Source organism: Pichia kudriavzevii, chromosome 3, assembly GCF_003054445.1.
Source record: "Pichia kudriavzevii chromosome 3, complete sequence".
NCBI classification, from domain to species: domain Eukaryota; kingdom Fungi; phylum Ascomycota; class Pichiomycetes; order Pichiales; family Pichiaceae; genus Pichia; species Pichia kudriavzevii.
Window position 1 is genome coordinate 922,254 of NC_042508.1, and position 13,439 is coordinate 935,692.

The window sequence follows — 13,439 nt, forward strand, 5'->3', positions numbered from 1 at the left end:
TTTCAGTGAGTGTATCTAGAAATTCAAATAAAAGGTAGTGTTGGAAACGGAACTAGGAAAAAGAAACAAGGAGATAGATCAGTTATGCTTTTTCTTTTTCTTTTGTTGTTTTGTTGTTGTTTTGCTTTTTTGATCAAAGTGAAAATAAAACAAAGCAGATTAGACTAGAAAAGAGGTTTCTTTGGATCTGTGTCAATGGAAAAAATTAGTAAAGTTTCAAAGTGTGAAAATAAAGTATCAATTGCGTGTATACCAGTTTGCCTGCACTTATTTCTGTGTTTGACGGATATCTAAGAATCTGTAAATAAAGTAACAAGATGTGCTAATATATCCCTAGAAATTGTCAGCTAGTAGAATGAACAAAAAAAAAGCACTATTAACCTATGCAAGGGGTAAGAAATCCAGGATATTTTCTAGTGTGAATATGGGGAGTTTGAATTTCAAGTTACAATGGATGAAAAAAAAAAGAAAGGGAGGGAGGGGGGAAAAAATATAGCCTGCCCGTTGGGAATGTATGTCTGCTTCTTAAAAGTAGGAAACGTTGGTGGAACTTGTAGAAGAGAACGGCAACAGCAGTGTCTTACTTGGCAAATGCAATCAATTCAGTACTTTCCAGAATGGTGTCGACAGAACACCGTCACCTGGGTGAGAGAAGTTTAATGGTTTCTTGTCCTAATTTTCTCCACGGGCGAAGCACCGAAAAACACACGACAGCTAAAATTAAGTAGCTGCAATTGTTGTGTTCTCTGTTTCCCACTTTCTAGCCCAAAATCGGCGCGTCGCTGGTAGGCGTGGTGTCTAGTCTCTTTTGTTTGGCTGTCTGTCTACTAGTGGTTGTACTTGGGGACAGTATACAATATACTTTTACATATCTAATGGTCGGTGAAACGTGAAGGAAAGCAGGGGGGGGGGGGGGGGGTGTTCAGAAGGAGAATTCTTCTTGGTCAAACTGCTGAAGCCACGAGATGTAGCGGTCGACTAGAGCCATAACACCTTGAGAGTTGTCCATCTCTCTGTAGACGGCCTTGTCCGAAGTGGTCATGTCCATTCGTTTCTGCTGTTGCTGTTGTTCAATCTCCGTGAGCTTGTACTCTAGTTTGGATTTCACAACAGTGGCGTCACTGTCGGGTAAGTTGATCAATGTCGCTAGTGCTTGGAAACATATGAGTGGGAACTCACTGTAAAATCGAGCCGACCAGCTAATTAGTTTACAACATATGTTGAGTATGAAATCCTCGTCCAATTTGGCTGAACTTTCATCCTCACCATTTAATGCGTCGAATGCCCTCTCATTTGTTGTGTAGCTGAGGAAATGGTTCAATAGTTTAAGAGCAGCGAAAACACTGAACCTCTTATTGATACATGTCTCGTAGGCGACTATACTTTCCTTGAAGTAGTGGACTCTGAAACATTCGTCAGCAACGAGTTCCCATTCAAGTGGGCAGAATTGTATATCTGGGTTAGCATTCAGCTCATTCTGGTAGATCAGTACGTTTTTGAGGTTCTCGTAAAATATCAAAAACAATGAATCCAACCATTTTTCACTCAATCTCTTAGTTTTAAATCTGGTAGAAATTTCAGTTAGGGAGATTGTGGATTTGTCCTTTATTGTCTTGGTATCCTCACTCTTATTCTCTTTGATTTTCTCGGAATTAACAACCTCATTGTACTCATCTTCCATAACAAAAATCTTGGATCTTAACTTCAATAACTCACTCCATCCGCACTTCTTGGTCATTAGTGCCAATAGATCATATGCTTCTTTGAATGTGTAGTTTAGTTTCATCTCATCGTAAACTTTCAAACGGTACTTATTAGTTTTGGAGACTTCGGCATTTGATGAAAATTCTACAATACCGCCAGGCCCTGATATACAGCCAAAAGTCTCACAATCTTTCCAAACGTTCTCAATTTTACCCTCTAATGGGAATGGAAACTCAAAATTACTTGGTTTCAATGCAGAATAAATATCTTTCCTTTTGTTAACATACATTGGTGATGAGTTTAATGCCAATAGTGCATTCTTTAGATCGTTTTGTAGAATATACACTAGGATTAGATTCTTCCAGCAAACAAACTCAGATGGCAAACATTCGACTGATTTCATTGCGGGTAGCAACGCCAAATCTGGTCTGTTTTGATTGATTAGAAAGAGTGCTTGTTCATTGAGCATCCAACCGTCCCTTGGAATTCTAATTAAACAATCATGCATCAATCTGACTGCCTTTGCATATTCACTCTTCAATAACAATATCTTAACAATCAATACATTCAAATTCAATTTCATTGCTGACATCAAATTTTCAATTTCTTTTATTGCAATATCGTAATATTTTGTTATTGAGAGTAGTTTTAAAAGTGCATCAACTAAATGGTTGTTGATCAATGAGGGCCTGTTGTAGATGTCCGAACACCCTGTTTCTGGACCTCTATCTAAGAAATGGCATAAAAGTACAATGGCTTCCTTGGAATCTTTTGTTGATTGAATCGGATTGAATTTACACATACCAGGTAACTGTCTGTCCGGAGAATCTGCAAATAGAATCGCACGTATTAAAGATGAGACATAGGTTTCCTTGTGTAATTTCCTTGATTTTTCATCATCGGTGATTTGTATTGTAATTTTGGATTTATTTGAGGGCACAAATTGAACCATTGGTGAAGCAGAACCAGGAAACTGGCATCTGATTCTCAAGTCACCCCTACTAAAGATATTATAGCAGCAGTACGTGCCGACCTTCATGTGCTTGTTTGTTGCCAGCTCCTTGTCGTTCAACTGTATGGTCTGTATGTACATGAAAGGCTGGATGACGCTGGAGGTGTTGATACCAGTAACATAATGGTACTCTCCAATTTCTTGTTTCATCGATCTCTCATACTTGGATATGTGGACAAGATCCGGCTGCCCAAGTTCTTTGAATTCCGGTAATATCTGCCCCCTGAACTGGATAGCCTCACCCAATTGACTCTCCTGGATCTTTGGTGTTATAATCTGCGGTTTTGATTTTGCATTTAATGATGCAGAACGGCTATTTAGATTCGCCGGTGTCGATACAGAGCCATTGGACGACCCCACCGCTGACACAGAGCTCCGACGGGTAGTGCTAGTGCTCGGCATTGTTTCCTTTCCCTTCCCTGTGGTTGTACAAACTCGCCTATCAGCCAATTGAGGCATGTGTTGGCACAATTATCAGTTGCAAGTGAAAGAGGCGTCTCAGGGAGCAAAAAATATCATGGTCCCGACATCCGTGCACCAGATACGTGGATTCGGTAGAGTTTTGCTATTTTGCTCAGGCCCCTTTTTTTTTTTCCTTTTCCTTCTGTGGCATAAATTAGAGACGGTAACATATGTACTGCAGCTGGAATAGTAACCTCGTTTTGGTTTCCCTGCTTTTGAAGAAGCTCCACAGTAAGCACACCCATTCACCATGTCCGTCGACTTTAACACCTTAGCGCAACAATTCTGTGATTTCTACTACCAACAGTTTGATCAAGACAGATCTCTTCTTGGCAATTTATACGTATGTGGCAACTGAACTGATTATATTTTTATTTCTATCTTTTCATTCTTCTAGGGTTAGTTCCATGTCCATGTCTACGATCATGTCGGTTTCCGTGTTCATGTGTAGTCCATGTCCTCCTAAAAGATAAGATACTAACATTGGGTAATTTTTGTTTTGAATTAGAGAGACCACTCCATGTTGACTTTTGAGTCTTCTCAACTTCAAGGTCAAAGAAATATTATTGAAAAATTAACCTCTCTACCATTCCAAAAAGTCCAACATAGAATCTCAACCTTGGACGCTCAACCAGCATCCGAAAACGGTGATGTTTTGGTTATGGTTACTGGTGAGTTATTGATTGACGAGGAACAAAATCCTCAAAGATATTCGCAAGTTTTCCATTTAATTCCTGAAAACGGGTCTTATTTCGTTCTCAACGATATTTTCAGATTGAACTATGCTTGATTCAAGGGAATTGAACAAGGCAAAGAGAGGGCGGCGAGCAGACAATCTAGTTGACGGTAAAGCTACCTTCAAACTCCCCTCTAATATTGAGAGTTATCGTTGATTTTTTTTTTTGATGAATCAACCGTTTGTTGTCATCGATACTATATTTTGTGCCCCCACCCTTCTTTCTCACACTCTTTCATCATCTTTATACTTGTTTAGAAGTTAATATATTGCTAAAACCACTATGTGGGAAACACAGCCGTACATCTTGGTAATATTGTACGTTCCTCTATTTTGGTTTGGATTTCCCCAATTTCTCAATCCGGGTTTCGAGATGTGGAATTTAAATTTGGCAACACTAATTATTTACAAATACATGTACTGGTTAGCAACCACTTTGTATTTCATCACGTTATTCATCTAAGAGTACACGACGAACATGGATATACCTCAAGTGCCTACGACTGTATGTATTCAATGACATGTTATGTCACTTTTATTGATGAAGCATACTAACATTGAAATTTGTAGAGACCAAAGAGATCAAAGTCCACTTCTCCGGACACTTTTGAATCACCTCAAGTTCCAAATACTAGACCATCAAGGACAGTGGGTGCATCGCCAATTCCAAATGTTCCTTCAACAAGACCGAAGAAGGCACATGAACAATCAGTTTCATGCACAGTGCCAAACATAGACCACAAACCCAGTTCTGAAAACAGCGACTTGCCAATTCCAAGCGTACCTAAATCAAGACCAAAGGCACCAAAAGCTAGCTATTGCGATCGTCAAGGATCTGAGGAATCGCTCTCGAAACCGACTACTGGAACTATAGTCGCAGAGAGAGACGAGGTCTCCAGTGTGGGCCAGCATGTTTTTCATGCGGGATCCGAATCACAGGTTAATTTGTTATCAGATGATGATACTGCCGAAAAACAGCCATCTCTAAGTATTCCAATTGAAAATGAAGGAAATACCGAACAATTGGGAACAAAGGCACAAAGTATTATCAGTGATGAGCTGAAGAGAGAAACAGAATATGAAATCCAAGAAGAGAAGGCGGATCAAGAAAATAAGCAAGCATTAGATTTAGGAGAAAAATCAAACGAATTCTTGGCGTTACAAAATGAAACTTCGGTGAATCCTGCATCCAAGCAAAAAGAGTTAGAGTCGACTAAGAGCTTAGATGATAGTAAAAATGAGTATAGTTTTGGAAGCAGTGATTCATCAATGGCAGATGAGGATATAACCTATGCCAAAAAGGATGATGATGAGAGTAAATCGATTGGTAAAGTCCCATCAGAGGAAGAGCCACAGAATGACCAAACGGGATTGTTGAAGGAAAAAACTTCAACCGAAGAGCCTTTAACAGCTAGTGTTGTCGACAATGCAGAATATTCTTGCATCGCTGATGCGGAATCGAGGAGAGGGGTACCTCCATCAACTGAAGAAATTCTTCCTGAGTCTGACATAAAACATACCGAGGAACCAGCTGAAGAATCAATTGAAGAGCCATTGTCTTCACTTTTTACAGCAAATTCAGAAAGCGTAAAAGACCAAGCGGCTCAAAACTTTCCGTCTACTGCAGAGGAGTCTAAATCGGAAAAGCAAGTACTAGTTTCTCAAACCGAAGCAGATACTTCATTTGATGTGGCCAAAAACTCGAGTACCGTTAGCTTGGACGAACCAATTAAGAAGGAAGAGCATACAAACAAGGAAGAGAATTATGAACCACAAGGATTACAAAATGATGGTGGTAAAACAAAAAATACTCCCAGTGTCCCAGCCTCTAGGCCAAAGGTGCATGAAAAAGAGACGCCAGTAGTTCCAACAACTCGACCAAAGCATGTTTCTATAAATTCATCTGAGGATACAACCGAATCTGCTTCTGCTTCAACAGTTAACAAGAAACCACCGCCACGTCCGAAAAAACCATCGTCTAGAATTGCACAATTTCAAGAAATGTTAGAGCAACAACAAAAGCAAGATTTAGGATTATTTAATAAACCAAAACCCAAATCACCAGCCAAGAGGCCAACATTTACCAATGAAATACCTGAACCAAATGAAAAGTCTATAGGAGCAGATGATTCCGAAAAACAATATCCTGTTAACAGACTGAACTCTAATTTTGCTGAAAGTTTGAATGGAATGATAGGCGTAGGGCTACCTGGCATGGCATTTGGAGCAGGATCATACGAGGCAATAAGGAAGGTCAAGGCAGTTGCATCATCTTTATCAAATGAGGATGAAGCAGAAAGTGGAGGAACGGTGGAGACTGATGAAGTGAATGCAAAGGATGCCAAAGGCGATATTAGAAGAGCAAGAGCTAAGGGTCCAAGAGGTAGAAAGCTACCAGGCAGCTTGAAGAAGGTAGTTGAAGTAAATGACTTGACGTTAGGAAACAAATTCAGTGTACAGGTTTTTGATATATGGACTTTGAGAACGGACTTGAAAACATGCAAAGATGATACAGACGGTCCCAAGCATCTTGGTTTGGAAGAGTCAGAGAGCACTTATTCTGGTAAGGGCTTAAATGAGGATGAAATTGATCTAACAAGAGTCAATACCGAACAGGATACTTCAGTACGAGAAGATGCAAATCAAAGAGAAAACGAGAGAGAATCCGTTCTAGCCGATGCCAGCGAAACAACTCCAGAGGGACTCCTAGTTGATGCTGACAGTAATAAGCTAAATGAAATTGAGGAAAAGAAAGAAGAGATAGTAGAAGAACAGGAAGGAAAAAACGGAGCAAAAGACGAAGAAGAGGAAATAGAGGAAGAAAAAGTTCATTTTGGTGCAACAGACCAAGGAAAACAGGAAGAAGAAAACAGCAACAACGACGACATCTCTATTGTGGATGCATATCTTGTCGAATAGCGGGTACATTGTTTTGTGTAGTTTTATCGGCAAATAATATTATTTTTTGGTTATGTTTTTATGTGTGTAATTCCTATATTACAATGATTTACTTTGTTAGGTTGTCTACTAAGTCTCCCCACCCCGGTGCTGAACATCGGGGCATTGCTTCAAAACAGTTGAACTCAATAGGCTTGTTGCTTAAACTCCCTAACAAGTTGTGCACTTTGAAATGGGAAACCCCACTAGAAACAACCTTGCTGTATTACCTTTATTCTGAAACTTGTAGGAGGAAGCAGGTGACCTGCAGCCAAAGTGGGAGCCCGGCTTCAACTTTTTTTCATGCGAGATCGGGTTTGTTTTGATTTGTTTTATTTCGATCTGCGTTGCCTGATGCAGTTTTTTCCCATTCTGTTTCAGAGATTTCTACCTGTAAAGGGAATCTTAACACAGCTCTTGTAAAGCTGTTATCATATCCACGTCCACTCGTTATTACCATTAACACATAAAGATACCTCACACTGACACATGAAGCTGGCCTCTCTTTTATCATTAGCTTCGACTTTCATTGCATCCGCCAATGCACTCACTCCCATCACCGTGAAGGATAATGCCTTTTATGTTGGTAATACCGATGAACGGTTCTATATTAGAGGAGTCGATTATCAACCCGGCGGTTCATCCAACTTGACCGATCCATTGGGTGATCCAGATATTTGTAAGAGAGACATCCCTTATTTCCAAGATCTAGGCTTGAATGCAATCAGAGTTTACACTGTTGATAACACATTGAATCATACCGAATGTATGACTGCCTTAAACGATGCAGGTATCTACGTTATAATAGATGTCAACACTCCTAAAACCTCAATTTCGAGACATGACCCCGCTTGTTCGTACAACCTCGATTATTTGACTGAGATCTTTGCAACAATCGATGATTTTGCTACATTTAATAACACACTAGGTTTCTTCTCTGCTAATGAATTAGTCAATAATGTATATTCATTTCAGTTTTCTCCTTATGTTAAGGCAGTTACGAGAGACATGAAGCAGTACATGAGAGCCAAGAAATATAGGGCAATTCCTGTTGGTTATTCTGCTGCCGATGTTTCTGAGGTTAGGCTGCCACTTGCCCATTACTTAAATTGTGGTGACAATGATGATGAAAGAATCGATATACTTGGTGTTAATGATTATTCTTGGTGTGGTCATTCTTCCTTTGTCGTGTCTGGTTACAAAGAAAAAGTTGCAGATTATAGTGGCTATTCAATCCCAATCTTTCTCTCTGAGTTTGGCTGCAATAAAGTTTCTGGCGATCGTCCATTTACTGAGATTCAAGCCATCTACTCCACACAGATGTCTTCGGTCTTCTCTGGTGGGTTAGTCTATGAATATTTCGAGTACGTTAATAAATATGGTCTAGTTGAAGTAGATACCAACACCGACGATGTTACCAAATTAGGCGACTATAATAATTTAAAGAATATGTTATCATCTACTGAAAACCCCCAAGGTGACGGAGGTGCTGCCCATTACAACTTCTCAGAATGCCCAACTGGATTAAATTTTAGTATTAGTGTTCCTTCACAGCCATCTGGATTTGCTCAGCTAGTTAAAACTGGTCCAAATGGTAACAATTATGGTCTTGAAGCTAATACTCAAGATGCCTGTTACGATGATGATGATGACTCTGATATTGCATCGTCATCGGTGTCATCTTCCTCAGCTTCTTCAACTTCTATTAAGTCCTCCTTTGGGTCATCATCCACAGCATTAAAATCCTCGACTACTTCATCATCATCTTCCTCGTCCTCGTCCTCGTCCTCTTCTTCTTCCGTTTCCTCAGTTTCTTCGATTTCCTCCCACTCTCACAATGCAGGTTCAGCTATCGTTTCGAATACACTTTTTTCCATAGCTGCATTGACTCTGAACCTTCTATCATTTTAAATGAAGTAGAGAACTAGTTTATAGAACGTATAGATCATATATATGACATTTGTTGCATCAGAATATAACAAACTTTAGCCACTACCATAAGTATTTGAGAGCTCATTATTTTTCATTTTTAAGGCTCGCCTTTATAGAGCGACAAGAAGAATTCAGTGAAATTTTTCATTGATAGATAAATAGAAAGGCAGTTATACAAACCTGCACCACCCATTGTCAACATTCAGACATACAACACCATGTTGGCCATACATAAACGTCGCACATTAGATTTTTACTATAAGTCCAGATATGTGATAGAATATGTTCGTTTTCAGTCGACTGAGTGTTCTGATACTGCACAACTAGATGCAAATGGTGCAGTCATTTCACATTTAGCGGAGAAATTGAACAATGAAACAACGGAAAGGGCAATCAACCCGGTCACACCAGTATCCACCGGCGTAGTTAGAGGCAGTATACTTCCACAGTACGTTTCTCTGAAGAAATACAACGATTCTCAGGATTTGATACCAAGATTGTCACACAAGCTCGATAGAACGTTATTCTCACCGGGTGTACATTATTTACAAGATCCACGGACACATTTTACAAATTTTGATGCTTCTCTATTAAGCATACCACATCTGAATGAATTGAATATGGATAAAATCAGTAATTTTATCCCGTCTTCACGTGATACAAAACTATTAGACATATCGAAAGACTTAAACTCCAATAAAACAGGTAAACATTCAGTGAATTTTTTTTCATCTACATCATCAATGACTGGAGTTTTAACCAAGTTTCATAAATTCTTGAGTGGAAATAGACCTATCAATACAGGTAATTTTTCTAAGGTTTTCCCATCACAGACTACTTTTACTAGTACAATTGATGTACCTACTTCATTAGTGGTGACACCCAAAGATGAAGATGCAACTACATTTTCTATTGATGCAGATAGATCTACTGATTCCGAGATCACACTATCTGTTCTAGGTAATGCATTAGAATTGATGCTTACCAAAAAGCCCAAAGAGTTCAACAAGTACTTGAAATCCTCAAAACTTGAACCAGAAGCTGATAAATCGGCGTATCATTATGCCAAGATTGGTAAATTCTTAATTAGATCGCAGCTAGATGCGTTTCATCAGAATTTACCTGGAAGGGGTACCTTTGATATTAAAACTAGAGCAGTCTGTGCGATTAGATTTGACCTAGCACACACTGATTACTATCCAACGAATTATGAGATTGTGCGTACCCACGGGTTATTTGAAAGCTTTGAACGTGAATTATTTGATGCTGCCAGAATTGTTATGTTTAAGTATGGACTACAAGCAAGGCTGGGAAATATGGACGGTATTTTTATGGCGTTCCATAACATCAAGAAGTTTCTTGGCTTCCAATATCTTCCACTTTCCGAAATTGATAATATTTATTTTGGAGATATTTCAGACGAATTCACTAGGTATGGCGAGAATGTACTAGTAAAAACCGGTAGCGACTATAATAAGAAGGGTGGAACTAATACAGATGATAAGTCCAACAAAGCTGGTGTCAGTAATCAAGAATTTCTGTCAAATATTGTTAATGACATAGGAAACCATTTTCAAACGAAGAGGGAGGCATTATCAACGTACGTTGCTAATAAAGAATTGAGATTCTCTATGAAATTACTGGAGAATTTGATGGATGTAATATTAAAGGATACTGGAGGTGTGCCATTTCGAATGATCTTCAAAAAAATGAAGGGTAAGAAAGCTGCAGGTATTGAGAGTCGGGAGGATGAAATTTTTGATGATTCTTCCCCGTTCAACGAGAAATCCAGTGATGGTAGGATGGTTGTAATTGTGAATACCCTCACTCCGGAAGAACTGACTGAACTGCAAATGTTATCCAATGAAAAAATTGAAAAAAGTAAAATCCTACTAAAGAATTCACAAGATGAAAAGATGAGTACGACCGCCAGAATCAAGTTTTTCTCTAAATATGCATCTGAGTTCAAGGGTAAGTTTTTCAGATTAAATAAGCAGATATTGAAGAATAGTAAATCCAATGGAGGATTTTTTGGTTACGAGATCAACATCCAACACTTCTTCAACGACAAACCAAGCTCGGATAAGTATCCAATGCCATCAGTTGATATACTGGAGGATAAAAAATACAAATGGGACATTAAGTACTCAGTTAATAAGATAAACGAAGAGGCAGATTTAGTTTACTTATTCAATAAGTTTGTCAGTAATATTGGATACTCTGCGTTCCGCTCAAGTGAAAGTGATGCTAATGTTGATGTTTACACAGATGATGGATATGTGCAGATTGATGAAAATGCGTCCGAACTACAAAACATAACAAGGGCATACAGCGCAAGAGCATTGAAACGTAAGTCTTTAAAAGTTAAAAAATGAAGAATACACACAAACATAGATGTGTAGATATATAAATGTGTACGTAGATCGCCTCCCTCTTTCTGATTTATAGAAATACTTTGTAAATAGCTTGTTTATCTATTTTTTCCTGTTTTATTGTACAATTACTAAGAACTTACCTTTATCAATAAAGTTTTTATCACCGCTGAGTTGATCATCATTCACTATGGCAGTGGAGATTTCAAAATTTCCATTATCTCGATTAACATCGTCCTTTGAGAACAATTGTATTGCCGATTGGATATCTTTCGTTAGGTTCGACTCATCAAGTTTTGGAGCAATCAATAGTTTCAAATCATATAATTTGATATTCGAGGGAACCGACAATGCAAAAATATCTTCGTTATAATAAAACTTCAATTTTATTCTATCAGGTTTATTGATTAGAGAATTTGTTGATTTTTGGCTATTTAGATGTACTTGTTGTAATTGCTGGGATAGAATTGAGGATGTCGAAGAAGACGTTGAATTTCTTTTATTCAAATCACTAAATCTATTTGATACATGTGAGCTCCTCATGTTTGTTGATTCATATTGCGACCTTCTATCAAAGTTTGATTGTGATAGAGTTTCACTAGTACGTTGTTGATGGTGGTTTTGTTGCTGTTGTGGATTATTGCTACTATTGTTATTAGGAGTGGAGTTGCTATTTATTGTATTATCTGAATTTATTATTTTCAAATTAGGGGCAGGTCTTTGAGGTTCGACTGCCAAGCCGCTCCTATTTGAAGGATGATGCGAATCTTCATCACCGTCCATTATGTCAAAGAAAGATTGGACTAAAGGACATTTGGATATGTAATCTGGCAGCGATAATAATTGAATCAAATAATCATTCAAATCAATTAGTCTCTTGTGGCATAAATTTTCTGTCACGTCAACAACCGGACCTGGTATAAATGGTAGAATCCGTTCTCTCCTATCCTTTGTATCGAATTTACCCCCTTCATGAGGGAACGTTGAGAGTAGTTTCTGATGGAAGTTGAAGAAATCTTCATAATACCTACACAACATCCTAGTGGAATTATCAGACATTGTAACTTTGATCAAAAACCAAAACTTGTTGTTAGTACTTGAAAAAGATTCAATATTTGGATTGACTGGGAAAATGTAAAGATTCGAATGATTTGAATTGTGAGTGTTTCTTTGAGAGTTGGAGCCTACATTTTTACTACTTGCCTTGTGTTTGTTTTTAATTGCTTTCCATTCATCAACTGTTGGTAAGTTTTCACCTTCAATTATTAATCTAGGAGATTCTTTGAACGGAATCCTAGTTACTGCATCAATTAATTGAACGTATGATACAGGGACCAAACCAACTTCGCCGACTTTATTTAGAAACTTTGCAATATACCACTCGAATTCATGATGTGCACAAATATAAATGATATCCCCGGCATTAACCGACAATTCGTCTGATCTTTCAGCCTTGAAATCATAAAGCACAACACCAAATAAAGAGCCCGTTGGTTTCTCGTGTTTAGATGACACCGATGAAGAGGTCGAGTTGATACGGATGTTTGAGCTCCCACGGTTGCTACTCTCAGTGTCAGAATTTGGGGCTGAAATGGGTGATGTTATACTATTATGGGTTTTCTCAAAGAACTTAAAACAGGAAGCTGGTGCTCTACCCCTGCTGCCATGGATAGGATCGAATATCTCTATTGTTCCATCGCTTGCAACAACGTTTCTGGCCACTATGTGAAAGAAATCCCCCTTCTTGAAGGACAATTCGTTGTTATTCCTTGCAATATGGGACCTCGTTGCTTGTGCAACTTCAGAAGGGGCGTTTAATGGGTTTTCCGGGTTATAATGTGAATGTACGGAAGTACCGGAAGACGTTCTGAGTTTCTCCTTGGACGACCTGTCCTTTGCCTTCTTGAAAATAGAAGCCATTGTCTTGCACAAATATGATTTGTCATAAAGAGATACAAGGGTTTATAAATAACACATTTCAACTTCAGCGATCTTGGAGTATATGCATCAAAAGTAAGTTTTTCTTTGAATTTTTGAATTTTTAAAATTTTGACTTTTTGACTTTTTAAAATTTTGACTTTTTGACTTTTTTTTCCTGCTTTCTGCCCCCCCCTGCTTTTCTTACTATCTTACCCTCCTTTTTTGGTAATTTTTTTGCCCTCTTTTTTGTCCCCTTTCAGTTCCTACTTATTCGGCATTTGCAAATACTTCGCTGGAGGCTCGGCATGCCTTTACAATAGGGATGAAATTGTGAGTGAGCGTAAGTGTGTGGCTAGAGAGACTA

The 13,439-nt window shown here is 38.5% G+C and overlaps 6 protein-coding genes across 6 annotated transcripts; 4 read left to right on the forward strand and 2 right to left on the reverse strand.

The window, feature by feature from the left end:
• Window positions 1-922: 922 nt before the first annotated feature.
• On the reverse strand, window positions 923-3,175 carry C5L36_0C04260 (uncharacterized protein; the record flags this gene model as incomplete). The annotated part of the gene is made up of 1 exon (XM_029466108.1): window positions 923-3,175. One exon carries the CDS (start codon window positions 3,173-3,175, stop codon window positions 923-925), a length of 2,253 nt encoding a protein of 750 aa, XP_029321968.1.
• A 253-nt stretch (window positions 3,176-3,428) lies between these two features.
• Window positions 3,429-3,968, forward strand: C5L36_0C04270 (uncharacterized protein; the record flags this gene model as incomplete). Its single annotated transcript, XM_029466109.1, has 2 exons — window positions 3,429-3,521; window positions 3,687-3,968. The coding sequence occupies 2 exons, from the start codon at window positions 3,429-3,431 to the stop codon at window positions 3,966-3,968; spliced, it is 375 nt and encodes a 124-aa protein (XP_029321969.1).
• A 424-nt stretch (window positions 3,969-4,392) lies between these two features.
• Window positions 4,393-6,833, forward strand: C5L36_0C04280 (uncharacterized protein; the record flags this gene model as incomplete). Its single annotated transcript, XM_029466110.1, has 2 exons — window positions 4,393-4,419; window positions 4,485-6,833. 2 exons carry the CDS (start codon window positions 4,393-4,395, stop codon window positions 6,831-6,833), a joined length of 2,376 nt encoding a protein of 791 aa, XP_029321970.1.
• Window positions 6,834-7,340: 507 nt separating this feature from the next.
• On the forward strand, window positions 7,341-8,762 carry C5L36_0C04290 (uncharacterized protein; the record flags this gene model as incomplete). The annotated part of the gene is made up of 1 exon (XM_029466111.1): window positions 7,341-8,762. The coding sequence occupies one exon, from the start codon at window positions 7,341-7,343 to the stop codon at window positions 8,760-8,762; it is 1,422 nt and encodes a 473-aa protein (XP_029321971.1).
• A 239-nt stretch (window positions 8,763-9,001) lies between these two features.
• Window positions 9,002-11,158, forward strand: C5L36_0C04300 (uncharacterized protein; the record flags this gene model as incomplete). The annotated part of the gene is made up of 1 exon (XM_029466112.1): window positions 9,002-11,158. One exon carries the CDS (start codon window positions 9,002-9,004, stop codon window positions 11,156-11,158), a length of 2,157 nt encoding a protein of 718 aa, XP_029321972.1.
• A 114-nt stretch (window positions 11,159-11,272) lies between these two features.
• Window positions 11,273-13,075, reverse strand: C5L36_0C04310 (uncharacterized protein; the record flags this gene model as incomplete). Its single annotated transcript, XM_029466113.1, has 1 exon — window positions 11,273-13,075. One exon carries the CDS (start codon window positions 13,073-13,075, stop codon window positions 11,273-11,275), a length of 1,803 nt encoding a protein of 600 aa, XP_029321973.1.
• Window positions 13,076-13,439: the final 364 nt, after the last annotated feature.